An 18,638-nucleotide genomic window follows, 5' to 3' on the forward strand; every position below is an offset into this window, starting at 1 on the left:
GAGGGGCGCAGGGGGATGCAGCATTGCTGGGACGGGGGAAGGGGCTGTGCTTGACAGAGATGATCCCATAGGGCAAGGAAGGCTGGTGAGGGAGGGAGTCACGCTGATGCTCCCAGCAGGATGGATGCCACAGGGCACACATCCTTGAGGGTGTTTGGGTGTCTGGTGGCCCAGAGTCTTTCTACCTCAAGCTGCTTGCTAGGGATCAAGGACAGCACTTTAGCTGTCCCCAAGACCCACAGTCAGGGCATAAATGGAGGGAAGAATTATCTGCCACCAATCCCCTCCATGGCTCCATTGTTGCCCCAGAATGAGTGGCTGTAACTGTGATTCCTGCCCCACTGCCATGACAGGGATGACAGTATTCCTATTTGTCCTAGGCTTGAATTTGTAAATTTACAGTGGGGTGATGTGGCTCTTGCTGGCAGCACTGCTGCATGGCCCATTAGATGTCTGACTGCTCCAGTTTCCCCATGTCTCATCTCACAGGACTGTGCAGCTTAGAGGTGTGTGGCCAGCCTGCACGGGCTGCACATCCAGCCTCTGAGGCAGGTGAGCATGGAGCAGAGATGCCGTGGAGTCTTGCAAGACTTGAGGGCTTTATTTCCACGTTCAGTACAGCGTGAACACCCCATGTCCCTCCTTCCCCTATCTCCACCACTTGGCTGGTGGGCACCTGTGAGCATCACTGTGGCAGGTACTGCTTGGGGTCCCCAGGGAAGGGCAGGGCGGGTGCCTGATTAAAGTGAGCCACGAGGAAGATTCCAACTGTGCCACACACAAAGAGAGAGGCCATGATGAAGAAGCAGACACGGTCAATCACCTGTCCCACCATCATCCACTCTTCGCTCTCCTGCCAGTGACACAAGAAGGGTGAGGGCTGTGCCCCACTGCCCTCCATGCAGATCCCTCTCTCCCCAGCCCTGACTCACGCTGCTGAAGTCGTTCTGCTCCCGTGTGGCATTGGCGATGTAGTTGCAGGCATCCACGCAGGCGCGGATGTCAGGACCTGCCTCCTCCAGGCTCTGGCAGAAGTCCTGGGTACTGCCACTTTCCAGACCACGTCCTACGAGCAGGAGAGCCAGCACAGCGGGCACCAGCAAGTGCTCAGCCACCTGGCACAAAGCCCAGCTTCACAGGGAGGTGCCAACCCCTGGGGTCACTCACCAATCTTGTCCAGCACGGTTTTCATCAGCCCATCTCTTTCCTTCTGCTTCTCAAAGAGCAGTTCAGTCCTGGCTTTCCAGAGCATGTACTCATCAGCTTTCACTATAAGCCCCAGGGAGCTGCGTCTGCGGATGGCTCGTGGAGGCCCTGGGGTCTCCTCTGGCATGGCCATGCCCAGGTAGCGGGGCAGGAGGTGCAGGAACACCTGGGCAGAGTGTCACCTGAGAGGATCTGTCCCCCTTGCAACCGCCCAGAGCACCCCATGGGTATGACTGGGTTTCCCTGACATTGCTTGGAGCATGGTGCTATTGGGATGTTGGCACCACTGTTGGGAGTGACTTGGTGGCACAGTGTGGTCCACTGGGGACATCTGAGGCATTCTCTTTGTGTCAGAACTTGCACTCAGATGAAGGCATGCCTGCTACCTTACTCTGCAAGGGACATGGCCTTGATCCCCAAATACCCATTCCATTTCTGCTGTATAAAGGGTAGGGGGGATGATGGCAGGTACCTGGCGCACTCTCTGGGACATGGAGTGAGTGTTGGATGTTCTCAGGGAGACGTTGAGGACAATGACAGCATTCACCACAATCACCACTGTCACCACCATGAGGAAGGTCAGGTATCTGGGGAGGGGGCACAGAGCCTCAGTGGGGCTGCTGGGTCACAAACTGGTCATTCAAGGTCTTTCTCTGTGCCCTCCTGGGCTGGAAGCCGGTGACTGGCAGTGAAACATGGGCAAGTGGTAGCCATGTGTCAGCACCATCTGGGCTGAGGGTTATTTCTGTACCAGCGTCTTGTCCCTGGGCACTGGCTGCTCCACAGCACCTGAGACCCTGCTGGCCCAGTGGGACAAGAGGGGTGGCACCCCTATCCCAATGTGTCACTTACTTCCCGATGAGAGGCACAGCCTGGGAGGTCTCAGGCACCTTCTGGGCAATGAGGAAGAGGAAGACAGTCTGGGCCAGGAGAACATTGATGGAGACGGTGCATTTCTGCCCACCCGCTGCCAAGGAGGGGCAAAGGCAGAGTTTGGCACAGGGCAGTGCTGTGGGCATTGCCCTCATAAGGCAAAAACCCCCCACCCAAAAGCTGAATTAGACAAGTCCTGCCTTGAGGCATTAACTATGGGATACTTAGAAATTTACATAATTCCCCCCAATCTAAATACTACAAGAGTGGGTGAGAGTTGATACTGATGGTCCTCAAGCACAGAGGGGATGAGGAGCCCTTCCTGGAATGTTGCTATCCCCTTGCACATCCCCATGCCTGCAGTGGCAGTCCCAGAGTACCTTTGGCGGGCAGGAAGTAGACAAGCACAGCCATGGCAGAGATGAGAACACAGGGCACGATGATGTTGATGATGTAGAAGAGTGGCTTGCGCTGGATGATGAGGTAGAAGATGATCTGCTGGTACTGGATGTCATCTGGGGTGAAGTGATCCGAGTTGATGATCTTCCGAGCGGGGCGGTGCTTGATGGCCCATTCACCGTTCTCTGCGTTGTGGTGGTGCCAGGTGAGTCCCACTGTCCCCACGGGGGCACTGGGCCCCAGCCCCCCAGGGAGGGAGTCCAGGGAGGAAGGGGAGGACTGGTGATTGGCATGGGCCCCACAGGGCATCCAGGCTGCTCACAGTGCTAGAGCCACTTGTGAGGGAAATGAGCACTGTGGAATGTGCCATGGTTGCCTGGGCAAAATACCCGAAAAAACAGTTGGATAGGGCAGCTGGGCTCATATGGGGCACCTTTACCCCCTTGGGGGCTCCCAGAGCTACAGTTGTGGGGCTGGGGTCCCCCATCTCCCCATTTCCACAGTGCCAGAGAGGGAAGCCAAGCATGGCACTGGGTGACAGCGCACTGCTCTCCCCTGCTCTCTGTGGGAGCGATAGATTTTTTCCCAGTCAAGATCGCAACTCAGGCCGGTAATGAAAAAATAAATCTCACTGCCTGAAAAGCATTTTGTTCCTTCAATATGCAATTAAAATGTGATGGAAAACGTCATTGTTTGGCCATGACAGCTACGTTCCCAGCATCAATCAAGCTTGCAGGAGCTGTGCTCTCCGGCAGCAGATGCCAGGCTGCAAGAGCCCCGAGCTGGGGGGGTTAGAAAAACAAATCTCTCTCACACTCCCGCTTCCACTAATAACTTAAGTGCCCATGTAATGGTGGGAGCTGCTAATAGTCCCTGCAGCCCTGCTTTTGGCAGCCAGTGTAGCAGCAGACCTGTTGAATGTCCTCTGTGGTGGGACACTCTTGTGCAATGGCTGTGGCTGCAGTGTTACCTGTGAAAGCCTCAGGGTCGATGAAGATCCACTCCACAGTCTGGCCGTCCTCCACTGTCAGCAGCAGGTTGATTTCATTGGCACTGTATGTCTGGGACCTGGGGAGAGATGAAGGGGTGGCACAGGCTGGCATGCAGCAAGCTGGATGGGCAAAGGATGCCAGTGTGGCACCAGGTCATGCTGGCCACATCCAGCTCTTCATGGGGGTGCTTGGCTTGTCCATGGTGCCTCCTGCCAAGTGGCAGGGGATAGGCAGGTGGCACTTATCTGCCCAGAGGCCAAGATGAGCATCCCACACTAGTCCCTGTGTCCCAGGAGGAGCTGCCATGGTACCCATGCTCACTGGAAGACCATGGTGCAGTTCTGCCAGTCAAAGGGGAAGTAGGTGACGTGGATGACGCAGACGCTGCGGTAGATGGCAGGGGGCAGCCAGTAGATGCTGCCATCAGGGGACACCAGCACGTTGGTGTAGAGGGTGATTTCGAATGTCCCGTCGATGCTGGGGGGAAAAGGACGGGCTCAGCTCCAAACTATGCCCAGGGGGCAGCTGCCAGCCCTATGTGGGGTCGTGTCCCCATTGCCCTGTCACCTACTTGTTCTCCAGGACAATGTCTGGCAGCCAGACCATGGTGGAGGGCACCCGCAGCAGCTGGATGTTGTCATATTCCTCAGGGTTCCAGCTCAGGCGATAATCAGACCATTGCTGGGAGGAGACATAAGGAGGAGGAGTCATGGAGCCCCCCCAAGATGAAGGAGACTGTGAACTGCCTGTGCTATGCTGCCCACAAGCTGGGCTCATTTGGGGGTGCCCACAAAAGAGGGTGCAGGTTACAGTGCCAGCCCCTCGTGGGGTGCCACCCTGATATGCAAACATAGCTGGGCGTGATCCTGCCTAGAGAGGTGGGGTCTCACCATCTCGATCCAGACGTTGGTGGTGAGGGTCTCCTCCCGTTCGTTCTGGCAGGGAAGGAAGGAGGGAGATAGCTTTAGTGCCCTGCCTTCTGCCCCACATGTGGGGGCAAATTCTTCACACCTGGAGGTACCTAGGGGGGTTCCCTCACCAGGGAGATGAGGTTGGTGAGGGTGAGCTTGAGGGAGACGTCGATGATCTCATCCCCCCGGGCCGGGCGCAGTTGTTGATTGTAGTTGGACATGAGGTCCTGGAGCAGCTTCTCCTCCTGGTTCCTGCAGCCCACACCTGGGGGGGCACACGCCATGGGGACACCCCGGGGAGAAGGCAGCGGGGTCACTGATCCCCCCCTAGACCTTACATGTTGCGGGGAGAGGCACAGGGATGTGTGCATGGGAAAGGGATGCCCAGGCGTGTTGTTCTGGCAGGTGAGTGCGCTCTGCCCCATGATCCTGGCAGTCCCGTCAGTGCCCCCCGTGCAAGCAGAGCTGTGTCCCCACCACGCCCTCACCCAGCTCACCCAGGGACCTCTCCAGGGCAGGACACGGAGGCAGTGGCTGCCAGCACAGGGACAGCCCGGTGGGGCAGTGCCTGCCGCGGTCCTCCCAGAGTGACAAACCCCCAAGTGCAAACCCCAGGCCTCTCTCTGGACGGGCAGATCTTACCTGCCAGGGTGCAGAGGACGAAGAGGAGGCCGTGGCCACGCATGGCGGTGCCGTGGGGCGCAGGGGCTGGGGCTCCGCTCAGCCGCCTCCGCCGACGTGTTCTGGGCTTGGCGCCCGCTGGGACAGGACAGCTGTCCCCTGCCTCCGTCAGCTGTTCCCAACAGCCACGGGGGCCCGGGAGGGACGCGTGACCACCCACTTTCCCCACTGGTGGGGTGATGCCAGTTTGCTGGGGAGCTCCTCTGGCATTTTATGCTGGAGAGGTTGGAATTGGGGCAAGGGGCAAAATGAGGTCTGTGCCTTGGGCTCCCCATGTCTCACATTAAAGGGATGCATCTCCTTGCAGGTGATGGGAAAGGGGTGCCCCCCTGCCAGCACATCCTGTCCCTGCCATGGCAGTGGCTGCCCCCAGAATATAGGGTGGGAGGCAAGTCCCATCAGCCTGGAGAGTGATGCCCCCCCGGGGGTTCAAACCCTTCCAGCCCCTGTGTAGGAGGGTCACAGGGAGGAGAGGATGAGGGTGTGGTGAGATTCCTGGCTCAGTGAAGAGGATGTGACAGCTGTCCTGGGCCACTGCCGATGGGGGGATGTCAGCTGTGTCCCCTGAAACCAGAGCCCTGGCATCCCACTGCTAAGCTGGGGAATGAGACACTTCTGCAGGCCCCCAGCCTTGTGCTGTGGAATGGGGTGTGCTGGGGGGACGCCATGGATCCAGCTGGGGGATCCTGGGGGCAGGGGGGGGAAATGTGGGCCCCAATAACATCTCTGCCAACTGCAGTGGATCTACAGGGGATGGTGCCATGCTGGAGGGGCCAGCTCCTTCCCCAGCCCATCCTGCCCCAAGTGGCTAGCCCACAGGGGTAGCAGGGCCAGTACCACCACAACCCCTCTGACAAGCACCACTTCCAGCCACAGCTGGGGTCCACCACACTCAGGACATCCAACAGCACCCATTCCCTGGGTGGGCATCACCCTCCTCAGCACAAACACAGTATTCAGGTTGGGCATTGTGCCCAGTGGGGCACACTGAGGGCAGCCACCAGTTCAGTGCCCCATGGCAAGAAGTACCCAGCTTTATTTTCCCAAACCAAGGTGGGTGGGGGAGAGGCTGGCACATGGGATCCCCACACCCCCCTAGATGAAGCGCTTGTTCTCCTCTCGGTAGTTGTAGGGGTCTCCGGCAAAGGGCAGAGGTGGTGGGTGGTTGTAGATGCCCATGAGGAAGATCCAGAGAGTGCCCACCACCAGCGTGGGGGTGATGATGAAGAAGCACAGGCGGTCTAGGGTCCGGGCCACGCGGTTCCAGTTGTCGATTTCCTGGGGAGAGAACCAGCAGCCAGGCAGTGTGGTGGCACAGTGGGCACAGGGAGCCCCCTGCCCTCCCAGTGCCCATGGCCCCACCTCATTGTAGCTGTTTTCATCCCTCATGTGCTTGACAATGTAGTTGGCATTGTCAATGACGGGTTTGATGTGCTCGTAGGGCTGCTGCTCGCCTGAGTCCATGCCCAGCGGCACCAAACCTGGGGATGAGAGGGGGCCGTGAGATGGGTTCCGAAGGGCTGCCAGCCTTGGAGACCCCAGCCCGGCCACCCTTCCCCCTGTCCCCGTGCAGGGGCTATGGCTCACGGGCAGGGGTGACGCGGCTGGTCAGCCCGTGCCGCTCCGACTGCTTCTCGAACATGAGCTCGCTGCGGGACTTGACGCTGAAATATTCCTCCGCCTTGGCGATGTAGCCGGCCGAGCTGCAGCGCCGGATGCAGGGGGCGCCCGGTGGGCTCTCGGACGGCTGTGTCATGCCCAGCAGCCGAGGCAGGCTCTCCAGGAAGACCTGGGACACAAGAGGGAGTGTCATGTCCCTTGGCCACCTCCTCAGTGTGTTGCTACCTTGTTCTCGCTTTCTGCCCTCAAACTCCTGGCACAGATGCAATGCCAGGGCCGTGCTGTCCCATGCCCTCTGTGGGGTACAGTGTGACCCTTGTACTCACCAGTGCACCCACCCCAGCCCACACCCCACTCACCTCTCTGATCCAGTCAGACATGATGTGGGTGCTGGGGGTGCGGAAGTGGAAATTGAGAACCACAACAGAGATGATCACCACGGCTGTCACCAGAAGCATGATAAAAAGCAGATACCTGGTAGGGAGCGTGGTCTTGGAGCATTGCCACTGGAACTGGGCACAGGCAAAGCTGCCCTCCGGCACCAAGGGACTCCACAATGTCCCCACTGCACTCAGTGGTGCCCAGGACTCACTTGCCGATGAGGGGGATGGCATGGGAAGTGGCAGGCAGCCGCTGAGAGATCAGCAGGAGGAAGACAGACTGGGCCAGGAGCACTGAGATTACCAGGGTCATCTTCTCACCACCTGGAGAACAGGTGAGCTCAGGACAAACCTCACCCGAGGTACCTCTAGCAGAGTCCCCAAAGTGCCAAGGTTGCCCTTCCAGTGTCCCGTGGTACAGTGCCCTATATAGGAGTGTTCTGTTACGGGAGTACCCTGGGGTCCTGCATGGGATATCCTGTGCCCAAGTGCACCTGTACCAGGATGCCTGGCTGGGGTGATGGTGTTGTGCATGGGGATATTCCAGTTCCAGATGTCCTCAGGGTGGCATTGGGGTGTTGCTGTGCCCCAGGACCTGGTGCAGGTGTGGGACATGGAGGTGCCCCATGGATGTGACTCCCATTACTGGCACACATGCCATGGGGCTCACTCACTGTCAGCAGGCAGGTAGAAGACAAGGATGACCATGAAGGCGATGAGGATGCAGGGTATGACGATGTTGATGACATAGAAGAGCGGCTTGCGCTTGATGATGAGGTAGAAGGTGATGTCCTGGTGCTCACTGGTGTCCAGGGGAATGTCAGGGTAGATGTTCTTGCGGGCTGGGCGGTGGATAATTTCCCATTCCCCATTTTCTGCCAGGGCATAGAGGACAGCATACAGCATGAGGGACATCTGCCATGACCATCCTCACCAGGTCCACCAGCACCAATGTCCCTCACCAAGGTGTGAATAGCATTCCAAGGTGGAGTGAGTGCCAGGATGCCAAAGCCCCAGGTAATGAAGTTTCTCCATGGCAGTGTGCCCCAACTCCAGAGTCTCCCCCACCTCCAGCCCCTGGCCTTTACAGGATGTCCCACTGCCACAGGACATGACAGAGAGAACCAGCATCACCTGTGAAGCCTTCAGGGTCAATGATGATCCACTCCACTGCGTAAGACTTCTCTGTGTCTGGGTCACTGTCCGTCTTCAAGTGCATGTTGATCTCCAGGGCACTGTATGCCAGCGACCTGGACCACAGCCAGGGGGATTGACAGTGAGGGGCTGTGGGGTACCCACCACCCAACCCACCCTGACCTCCAACATGATGGACTTAGGCCACCCAGTCACCTACAGACCCCCACCTTGCTGCACCTCAACAGCAAGGGGAGGCGCTGGCAGCAGCAGGCACCCAAGCATGGCATGGCCACCCTGCTGCCCTGACCCAGCCACCCAGAACCTGAATCTGAGGGAGCAGTTCTGCCAGTCGAAGGGGAAGAAGTCAACGTTGATGAGGCAGGTGGTACGGAAGATGGCAGGTGGCAGCCAGTAGACAAAGCCTGTGTCGTAGATGAGGACGTTGCAGTAGTAGGCGACCTCAAAAAGCCCATCATTGCTGTGTCAGGAGGGAGACAAGGTTATGGGATGGCAGGGAATGGGGCAAGGGGAGTCCTGGACATGCACTGGGAACAATTCAGAAGGATTGGGAGGGGAAACTAAGGCACAGCTCACTTATTCTCCAGGACTATCTCTGGCAACCACAGCATGTCTGGTGGTAGGCGGAGCACCTCGATGCCCCCAAACTCAGACTTGTTCCACTGCAGGCGGTAATCGGTCCAGCCCTGGAGGAGAGGATCCTCAGGTCACCCCCTCACCATGCTGGGCCACCCCATGGTGGCACAACTGATGCTGTGACACTTGTCCCTACTCACATGCTCGAGCCATACGTTGGTGGTGAGTGTCTCATCCACCTCTTTCTGCAAACAGCAAAATAGGGCAATGAGATGCCAGCCTAGCCTGCACCAGCCAGGGTTGGGACAGCAGCCTCCGGGTTCCCCCGCATCAACCAGCCCTAGGGGTGAGGCGTGCCTGGGGGGCACCCCACAGAAGGCCCTGCCCACTGGGGCTCACCAGTGAGATGAGGTTGGAGAGAGTGAGGGCCAGGTAGACATCCACAACCTCGTCAGTGGAAACCACAGGGCGCAACTCTTTGTCATAGCCCTTCTCCTCAAACAGGTGGTGGATAAGCCGCTCCTCATGGTTCACGCAGAGCCCACCTGGGGGTGTGGGGTCAGGCAAAGCAGGGGGCTCAGGGGTTACTGGGCCCAGTGCCACACCCTAGGGATGCTCAGCAAGGGTAGGGAGGTATAAGAATAGAGGGGAGATAAACAGTCCAGGACATTGCACATCTGTGCTGCACAGGAGAACAGACATGGACATGCAGGAACGACAGACACGTGGGGGCACATGGTCACACATGTTCACAGGACAAGGACATGGGCACAGACACAGAGGGACACACAGATACAAACCCAGCACAGACGGACACAGACACGAGGTGTTTGGATACAGACAAGGTAGAACTGTGCACATAGATGGCTGTAAACACAGAACACACGTGGACACATGGACCCAGTGTATGCAGGGACAAGTGGTCATGGATTCGGCACAGACAGACACTTACAGAGACACATGGATACAATGACACTGTGCACTGACAGCACATAACCTGGGCAAGAACATGGCTCTGGGTGGCACAGCCCAAAAGAAGCACAAAGGACACACAGTGAGTGGATTCTGCCAGGTAATACCCGAAATGCAGCCCTGGGGACTCTAGTGCCCAGTTTGGACCCTGCGACCATCATCCCCCACCAACCCCATCGAGGAGTCCCACAACCCCATGAGCATCCCATGCAGCAGAGCAACAGGGCACCCCATGACCCAGACTCTGCTCACCCGACAGCATCAGTGCCCCGAGCAGGACCAGCTGCTGCAGCAGGTTCCCCATGCAGTGCCCGTGGTGCTCTCACGCCGTGCCAGGCCCTGGCCACTTCCCTGCCTGGCCCGGCCGAGCGGATGTCCGGCTGCCGGAGGGAGTGGGAGATGGATGGTGCCAGGTGCTGAGGGGGAAGGGTGCCAGCACCAGAGAGCTGCTCCAACCCCTCTCTTCCGGCAGCCCCACGTGCAGGGAAGGGGAGATGGGCAGGCACAGCTGGCCTTGCTGGCCCCACGGGTGTCAGCTCATCACCCTGAGCCTGGGCACCCCAGCACAGGAACTGCTGGGCATGGGGAGCAGCGGTCCCTTCCCTTCCCTGCTGCTCAGCAGTCCCAGTGATGCTGCTCGGAGAGGTAGGGTCCCCATAGCAGGCTCCCCAGGGTACCCATTGATGCCCAAGCACAGGGGTGGCACCCACCACTGACCCTGGGCACACTTGGCCCCTTCATTGGGAGGTTTCACGTTGGTCTCTGAGGGGTGTCGGTGGGGTGAGCACAAGTTCTGTGCTGTGGGTGCTGCATGGGCAGGAGGGGTGTCTGAACTCTGGGGAGGAGACTGGGGAGTCTGTGCCAGGGTGGACACAGCCAGAAACAAGGCTGGAGGCATCTCTTCAGAGTACAGGGGGGATGGGAAGGGGGGCACAACAGGACGTTATAGCTCCCCTGAAAAGTGCCTCCATTGTCACCCACTTTGCCAGCACTGTGTGGCACAGCACTCGCTTCACGTTTGCCAGCTACTGGAAAATAGAACCCTTCTTTATTGAAAAATAAACCTTCTCTGTACAAATAAATAACACCTCAGGTGCCTCTGGGGTAGATGGGGTGAGAGTGGGCTTGCCAAGGTGGGGGTCTCATAAGAGAGAAGAACTGTGATTCCTGGCTGAGGTGCTTCAGGTACCAACCAGGGCCCCATTGCCCCGGGGAAGGCAGTGCTGGTGGGAAGAGAGACTGAGGTACAATTGAGGATAAAAGGGTGGAAGAGCCTGAGACAGGGAGTGGAGTGTGTTTGAAGGACAAAAGAGACATCAGCCCCAGTGCCCTCTCCCCATGCTGGCACACTGCCCCAGGGCACCATTAGGTTTTCAGCACTTCGAGCGCCAGAGCGACGAGGCCAGGCATGCTACGGGCCAGGGAGTCACTCTCCAGCCCCACGAGGCCAGTGAAGGCCGTGGGGCGGCCCCCTACAGTGGCTCGAACCTGTGCCCGGTACAGTCCCTGGGTGTTTTTGGAGCCCAAGTCCACCAGGATCTGTGGGGAGACAACAGCACCGTGAGTCCCAGGGGAGCCATGGGCAGAGCGGGACAGTGGCGGGCTCGGGGTGGATGCCAGGGTGTGTGGCTTGGAGTGGCTGGACGGGGCGCTCACCTCTTGGAAGGTCATGGCCAGGTCTGCCTGGGGCACCCGCAGCACCCAGGCGTACAGGTCCCGCACGGCGCCCACCCGCACTGCTGACTCGTTGAGGCCTGGGCAGGCTGCAACCCCCAGCACGGGCAGGAGAGACATGGAGGGGACATCAGGGAATAATCACAGGGGCACCATGCTGCTGCCCAACACAGGGAGGAGCACCCTTGCTCTGGGGACACCAGGGGAGCAGAGGCCAGGGGGAATATAGCAAAAGTCTGTCCCAATGAAATGGGACAGCCCTGAGACAGGGGTGCAAGGGTGGACCTGTCACCGTTTCCATGGATTACCTAGCACCCCATAGGGTCTGTGAGAGTTTACCTCTGCCTACAGCTGCCTCTTTCTCCTGTTCCTCCTCCACCCTGGGCAGTTCTGTGGGCACCAGTTCACGTTTCTCCCTCAGTGCAGACCCTGCCACCGAGAGAGGTGTAAAACCCCGTTGGGCACTGCCAGGACGCAGAGGTGGCTGGTGGATGGACACCTTGCTGTCCCATTGCCCCCAGTCCCTCCAGGCTCACGGGGTTCATGGCTTGGCACGGGGGTCCCTGCCAGCTCTCCAGATGCCCATTGTGGGTCCGTGGCTTCCAGGATGGTGCCAAGGTCCAACTCTGCCCGCAGCTGGGTGAGGAAGGCTCGTCCCTGTGCCACCATTTCGTCCACTACATCCTCACCCTGATGAAGGAAGAGTGGGATAGGATGGGTGATGGGGCACCCACAGGGCACCTGTGGGCACAGCCACATGCATGGTGGCAGAGTGCAGGGCATGAGTGTGCTGGTGTCAGACAGAACATTGGTGACATGCAAGTGCTTTGTGGCTTGTTGGGTCAGATCCTAAGTTTCAGGGTCAGCTCCACGGCTGGCTCTACACTGCTTGGACTTGGGAGCACTGGTTTCATCTGGGGAGGGTAAGATGACCCTTCTGTGGTGGGAAAGTGAGAGATGCCACTTCTGTGGCTGCACAGAGGAAAATAGACCCAAGGGATGTCAGGAGAGGACACAGGGGTACTGAAGAGGTTTGGTCCCTGGTGGCCCAGTCACAAGAGGACAGGGGTCCCCTAGCCTGTCCCTCCCCACATACCTGCAGGAAGAGCTGTGTCTCCCCAGGGAGCTGCTCCCTGTCCTGTGTTGTCAGCAGGTGGCTGTTCCCTGCCATGGTGCTCAGAGCCTCCACCCAGTCCTGCAGCTGGGGCCCTACTACCCCGAAAAGCTCTGCAAAAGATCCCCACCTGGAAGCACAATGGGGCAAGCTCAGACTGGATGGGCCACTCTCTACATCCCACCTTGGCACCCTGGAGGGGTGCCCTGGTTGCACCAGGAACAGGATCTCAATGCTTCAGGCTGTCCCCAAAATTGCATGTCAATGCCCACCAGTACCCTAACCACCTCCCCAACCTCTTTAGCCCCTCATCCTGTGGCCCACCATGCCTCACCTCCTGGGCGGTCTCTGGGGTCCCACTGCTGTGGGGCTGGATTGGCCCCCTGCCACAGCCAGGCCTGCAGGGACAGGACAAGGGATAGAGGAGCTCTACTGGAAGCCAGGGCAGGGTGCCGGTGCTCCAACCACCAGCACAGGGGAGACTGAGGGGGACCCCAAATGGGCATGGGGTGGTCCAGCCTGGGAGAGTACCTGGGGCATCCCTGCGGACACGAGGAGAGAAGAAGTGCCCGTAGATCTTGCCCAAGAGCTGGGGCAGAGTGCGGGTGAGGAAGGAGAAATCAAACTGGTTTCGGATGAAGTCCCCAGCCTGGCGTAGGAGATCCACCAAGGTCTGGGCATAGGAGTGAAGCTCTGTGGGCACAGAAGGAGAGACATGGCCCTGGCCTCATGCCAGGAATGGGGTCCCTCCCTACACCCTAGCCCTGGCATGACCCCCAGCTCACCACATCGTCTCGTCCTGGCGTGGCAGGTCTCCTCGGCCAGGCGGGCACAGGTTGCCCGGCCCTGAGGTGCCCGACAGGACCCGGCATAGAAGGCGCAGAGACGGGCACGCTCCGGGGACTGCTGCTCAGGGGGCAGCTCCGCCAAGGCCAGCAGGTCGAAGCAGCTCGGTTCTCGGCTGCCAGGGGCAGCTGTGAGGGAACCGGTGCCTCCATGAGTGCTGAAAACCCCCTGGGCATCTCCGTGACCCCGCAGTGCAGCCAGTAGCACTCACAGTCCATCTGGAGGCTCAGCCAGTCCGTGAAGGCAGTGACACGGGTGTACACTCCTGGTTTGCCCCGCTCGCCGCAGCCATCACCCCACGAGGTGATACCGTAGAGGACAAAGCGGTGTGAAGTGGGGTCCTCGCATGCCAGCGGGCCCCCTGAGTCACCCTGCAGGGGAAATGCCTGTGCATTGGGCTGGGACCCCAGCTATACTGATGGGCTGTGGTACGTGCCCAGCACTGTGTGAGGGATTTTTGAAGTGGGGTGCTGACAGTCCCTCATGCACGGTGTTACCTGGCAGGAGTCGATGCCTCCAGACAAATACCCAGCACAGAACATGGCACTGGTGAGAAGGTCCTTGCCCAGGGCGCCCCGGCATGTCTCTTGGCTGAGCAGGGGTACCTGCGCCTCCATCACCACGTCGGCTGCCGGTCCCTCTGCCGGGCAAGGCATCACTTACAGGGTCGTGTGTCCGGACATCTCCCTCTCTTTCACATCCCCCTGCCCTGCCTCGGCAGCTGGGGCTGAGACCAGAGAGGGGACAGAAGGGAGCACCCCACGGTGTCTCTTACCTTCGAAGAGGGAGCCCCAGCCCGCGATGTAGCAGGGAGTGCCGGGGCTGGGCTCCGCGGAGCCGCTGGGAAGGCACACGGGGCTGACGGTGGCTGATGGGGACAGGGGCACCGCCAGCTCCAGCAGCGCCAGGTCCCCGTGAAACGTCTTGGGGTTAAACTGGAAGGAGATGTGGGGATGTCAGTGAGGGCCCCTGGGGCACGCACAGGGAGGTGGGGGTCGTGCCTACTTCCACCGACCTTAGGGTGAGGCAGGATGCGCCGGACGGGCACTGCCCTCTTGCCCGCTCCCGGCTTGCCCAGCTCGTAGTCGCCCACCACCACTGTCCACGCCAACTCGTTCCGGTTCCTGGCGGGGTGGGGGGCAGCCAGTTACAGGGGTGATGGTATTTCCCCGCGCCGCGCTCTGCAGGGACATCATCCCCCCACTGCCGTGCCTCCATCGTACCCGCCAAAGCAGTGTGCCGCCGTGAGGACCCAGGAGCGCCCCACCAGCACCCCTCCGCACATCAGCTCCCCGTGCAGCCGCACCGACACCAGCCAGGGCCAGGCGCCCCGCGGGGCCACGCTGCCGCCCATGATCCGTCCTCGGGGGACTGTGGCGTTGCCTTGTGGGACCCCGCGGCGCCCACAGCTCCCTGGGGTACAAAGTCGGGATGAGGAGGGCGTCCTGCAGGCCGGCTGCTGGACGCGCCGTCTCCCAGGTGGGCTCGTGTGGCCGGGGATGGCCGTGGCAGGTGGAGGGGGTGGCGGGAGATGAGGCGCGTCGGGCGCGCTGTCAAGCCTCATCGTGCTCACGGAGGCGAGCGGGCGGAGGGCCGGGGGCACCCCGCAGCCCGGCAGCTGCCGACGCTAACCTCTGCCCCCCGGCCCAGCAGGCAGCCGGGGGCCGGGGGAGCCCGCCGGCGTGGTAGGGGGGTGGCGTGGGCACGGCGGGGCTGCCCGGGCTCACCTGGCATTGCCGCCTCAGCTGCTGCATCAGGACTCGGAGCTGCGGCCACCGTCTCTGCAGGGGCAGGCTGTCACGGCATGTGCGGACTCTCCCCCCCGATGTCACCACCGCATCCCTGCTGTCCTCATATCGCCCCGGCTCCTTTCAGTGCCCCCAGACCCCCATCAGCCCGAACAAACACCCCTGTAACCACTCCAGCGAGTGCTCATCAGCCCAGTGACTCAGTGTCCCCAGTCTCCCCTTGCCCACTTCTCCCACCGCAGATTGTTCCAGCCCCTCTGTGTCCCAGCCCAGCCCAATTTGCTCATCACTCAAAATGCCCCCCCCCCTAAATCTCCAATTCCCTTCCCAGATCCATCTCCCAGCCTTCCGTCCCACCAAAGATCCCCCATCACTCTATCATACCCTCACCTCCACCATCTCCCCACTCCATCCCAACACCCTCTGTCACCCCGACAGCCCATATCCATTCCAAGCATCCCCTGGGGATACCCCATTTGTTATTGTATGGTCTCCCATCTCTGGGAGGAGCCGGGGGGGTTGTGGGTGCCCACTCACGGCACTCCTGGAGGCGGTGGCTGCAGAGCTGGGCGCTGAGTGGGGCACAGGTGTGCAGGGTCCCCTCGGGTGGGCACAGACGCTGGTAGGGGGCACAGGCCTGGCTCAGAGCCCAGTTGCGCTGGGACAGCTCCGGCAGTGCCTGGGCGTCCAGCAGGGCCTGGCAGCTGGGGGGCATGGCAGGGGGCACAGCTGGTGCTGCAAGGACAGCAGAATTGTGAGCATCACCGTGTCCTCCCTGGGCTCCTCTACCACCACAGTGTCTGCTTTGGGAAGGGTGGGAAGGGAGCACAACATGCTGTGGAGTCAGCATGTTTTGGTAGGGTCTTCTGGGTACTGGGGTATGTTTTGCGGTGAATATCTGAAAAGTTCACAAGGGATCAGGCAACGATTTGGATAGGGCTCCAGGTGATTGGGTAAGATCTAGATAGAATGGGAACTGCTTGGGCAAGGTCGCTAGCAGTTAGGGATATGTTTCAGCAGTCTGGGCACTGTTTTGGTAAAAGCCTGTAGGTTAAGCCTGCAGGGGATGAATACGGTTGGGGTAAAATCTTGGGGTATCCTATCATTTTGATAGGATTTCTAGGGGATTATGTAGGCATCCAAATAAATATTTGGGTAGAGTCTCCAGGCATGGGTGGAGGTTTTGGTGGGATCTTTTGGGCATGGGATTGTGTTTGGGTAGGTCCCCTGGGCTGCATTTGGCTGGGGATCCTGGGTCCTATTTGGGTAGGGTCTCCTGGAAACAGGGCAGTGGGGATAACAGGGCTGTGACTCACGTGGGCAGTGGCTGGTGGTGTTGGCGCAGGGTGAGAAGAGGCAGGGGGCACAGAGCCCACAGGCACCCCGCTGCCGCTGCTGCTCAGACAGTGCCCGCTCCAGTGCCAGCAGTGCACTCCTCAGTGCTGCCTCCAGCACCAGTGTCCCCCGGCTTGACAGTGCTGATGGGTACACACAGGGTACTCAGATCCCCAGAGCCCCCCCCCGCTGCCCCCCACCACAGCCATGGGGTGCCCTCAGCCCACCTGGTGCCTGTGCCCTGATATCGCCATGGTGAGCGTCAGGCTGGGCATGGCCTGCCACCCCTTGACATTGCCTAGAGTGGCAACCACCAATGTCACCTCCCTGCTGGTGCTGGCACTTGCGCAGCTGGGTGTTTGCCCAGGTCTCTGTGTTCCTGTTGTCCATGGAGACAGGATGTGAACACAGGCAGATGTGCCCACATGTGTACCTCTGTGCACAGTTTTGAGTGCACACTTGTGTGTACCAGGGCCCATGTGCTCGTGTCTGCATGTCCCTGCGGGTGCCCAGGTGTGTGCAGTCCTGTGCCTGCCCTATGTGTGCACCCGCCTGTGTGCCTCTGTGACCACCCGTACTCACACAGAGCCACCTTCCTGCTGGCCATGCCCTGGCAGAGCGTCTCCTGGGACTGCCACAGGTACTAGAGCCAGAGGGAGTGTGTGTGCCGCAGGGCATAAACCACAGCATTCCGTGCATCCCCTGTGTCCCCTAGTGCCACTGGGACCACTTGACACGCAGTCCAGGCAGCACAGGCATGCCCGGGGTTCTCAGGGTTTTTGACAGGGACCTGGCCATCCTGCTTGTGCTGCCACCCCACCTGAGAGTGCACCCAAGGGTCCCATCTCCTACAGTCACCCCATCAGCAGCCAAACTGTCCCGCAAAGACGCCCCCATCCCTGTGCCCCACTGACCTTGCAGGATGCTGGCCGGCATGGGGTACAGCCTCTGGCCCAGAGGAGCCCCCCCCACCAGCTGCAGCAGCGGCAGCAAAAGCACGGGGGGGACCAGTCGGACCCCGAGAAGAGCGTCCCGTGTCCTCTTCCCTCTTTGCTCCATCCCCGGGCGGGCAAAGGGGGGCAGGCGGGGGGAACCCCCGAAATGCCCGAGGCAAGCAAGGAGGGATGGATATATACGGTGCCCCCCGGGCGGTGGGAGGAGAGAGGGGCCGGGGGAACACAAACAGGCGAGTTCATTAATGTCGCGCCAAGATGCCAGCTCGGGGCGGGGGGCGCGGGGGGGGGGCGCAGCCGGGGCCTCAATGCCGCCTTTGTTCGACGAGGCCTCCGGGCGGGCAGCATCAGACGGGCGCTGCGCTCCGGCGCTGCCCGCGGCCCTTGATCATTTTCACGCCAAGCCCCGGCCGCGCCACCCTCCCTCCTGCGGGCCCCGGGCGGGTGGGAACGCACCGGCGGCTGCGGGCGCGGGGGGCCCGGGCTGGGCGTGGGAGCCCCGCCGGCGGTTTCAAAGGCGGGCAGCGGGCCGGGAGCGGCCGAGCGGACAAGGCGGGGGAAGGGAAGGCGGGGGTGTCCGGGGCTGGGGGTCCCCGCTCTCTGTGCCAGCCCAGCCCTGGCTGAACGGGTCGCCTCACTGCAAGGGCACTGCACCTCCGTGCTGAGCAGCGGCTGCCCCCGTGGACACCACTCCGATCCCCGCGCCGCGGAAACACCCGTCCTGCCAGCCTAGGGTGCAGGAAAGAGGACGTGCCCCGGCCAGGGGCAGGTGGGACCGTGTCACCGGCTGTCTTTGCTTGTTCTCTTCTTCAGCAGTGGGCCCGGGTTGGGGGCTGCTTTGGCCCCAGGGATGGGGAGGCTACCCTCACCAGCCCAGCTGGACAGTCTGATCTGTGCCTGCCGCTCGGCTGGTCATTGGCACCGAAATTTAGGATGCCACCGTCCTGCCTCCATTGCCATCCTCCTGTGCCCACTAGTTCAGCCTCAGCTCCTTCGGTGAAAGTGCAGCTGTTATCACCATGACCTCTTCGTCGTGCAGCAGATGCCTGTGCCCCCACCTCTGTCCCTGTAAAAGGACTGGGGTTTCTGGGTCCCATGTCCATTTCTGGGGTGCTCATCTTTGCTAGGGGGAAGAGATGGGTGCCTGTGTCCAGACTTCCGTCCTTGCTAGGGGTAGGGGGTGTCCGTGTCCTCACGTCCACT

At 60.5% G+C, this 18,638-nt stretch overlaps 3 protein-coding genes across 3 annotated transcripts; all 3 read right to left on the minus strand.

Annotated features, from left to right (window-relative positions):
- Positions 1 to 575: 575 nt before the first annotated feature.
- CHRNG (cholinergic receptor nicotinic gamma subunit) lies at positions 576 to 5,096 on the minus strand. Its single transcript, XM_066326445.1, has 12 exons — positions 5,024 to 5,096; positions 4,510 to 4,646; positions 4,361 to 4,405; positions 4,042 to 4,151; positions 3,792 to 3,947; positions 3,449 to 3,546; positions 2,460 to 2,663; positions 2,059 to 2,173; positions 1,679 to 1,793; positions 1,168 to 1,372; positions 933 to 1,066; positions 576 to 853 (listed from the first exon to the last, which is right to left on the minus strand). The coding sequence occupies exons 1-12, from the start codon at positions 5,064 to 5,066 to the stop codon at positions 686 to 688; spliced, it is 1,530 nt and encodes a 509-aa protein (XP_066182542.1). The 5' UTR covers positions 5,067 to 5,096; the 3' UTR covers positions 576 to 685.
- A 986-nt stretch (positions 5,097 to 6,082) lies between these two features.
- CHRND (cholinergic receptor nicotinic delta subunit) lies at positions 6,083 to 10,103 on the minus strand. The gene is made up of 12 exons (XM_066326446.1): positions 10,018 to 10,103; positions 9,193 to 9,338; positions 8,994 to 9,038; positions 8,794 to 8,903; positions 8,522 to 8,677; positions 8,197 to 8,312; positions 7,737 to 7,937; positions 7,275 to 7,386; positions 7,042 to 7,156; positions 6,650 to 6,851; positions 6,425 to 6,543; positions 6,083 to 6,340 (listed from the first exon to the last, which is right to left on the minus strand). The coding sequence occupies exons 1-12, from the start codon at positions 10,067 to 10,069 to the stop codon at positions 6,158 to 6,160; spliced, it is 1,557 nt and encodes a 518-aa protein (XP_066182543.1). The 5' UTR covers positions 10,070 to 10,103; the 3' UTR covers positions 6,083 to 6,157.
- A 711-nt stretch (positions 10,104 to 10,814) lies between these two features.
- PRSS56 (serine protease 56) lies at positions 10,815 to 17,541 on the minus strand. The gene is made up of 17 exons (XM_066326447.1): positions 17,397 to 17,541; positions 16,464 to 16,625; positions 15,685 to 15,882; positions 15,127 to 15,180; positions 14,623 to 14,812; positions 14,415 to 14,523; positions 14,175 to 14,334; positions 13,897 to 14,039; positions 13,611 to 13,770; positions 13,339 to 13,527; positions 13,085 to 13,246; positions 12,888 to 12,951; positions 12,536 to 12,683; positions 11,976 to 12,129; positions 11,779 to 11,868; positions 11,422 to 11,528; positions 10,815 to 11,304 (listed from the first exon to the last, which is right to left on the minus strand). The coding sequence occupies exons 1-17, from the start codon at positions 17,539 to 17,541 to the stop codon at positions 11,131 to 11,133; spliced, it is 2,409 nt and encodes an 802-aa protein (XP_066182544.1). The 3' UTR covers positions 10,815 to 11,130.
- Positions 17,542 to 18,638: the final 1,097 nt, after the last annotated feature.

This window comes from Sylvia atricapilla, chromosome 10 (genome assembly GCF_009819655.1).
Source record: "Sylvia atricapilla isolate bSylAtr1 chromosome 10, bSylAtr1.pri, whole genome shotgun sequence".
NCBI lineage: Eukaryota > Metazoa > Chordata > Aves > Passeriformes > Sylviidae > Sylvia > Sylvia atricapilla.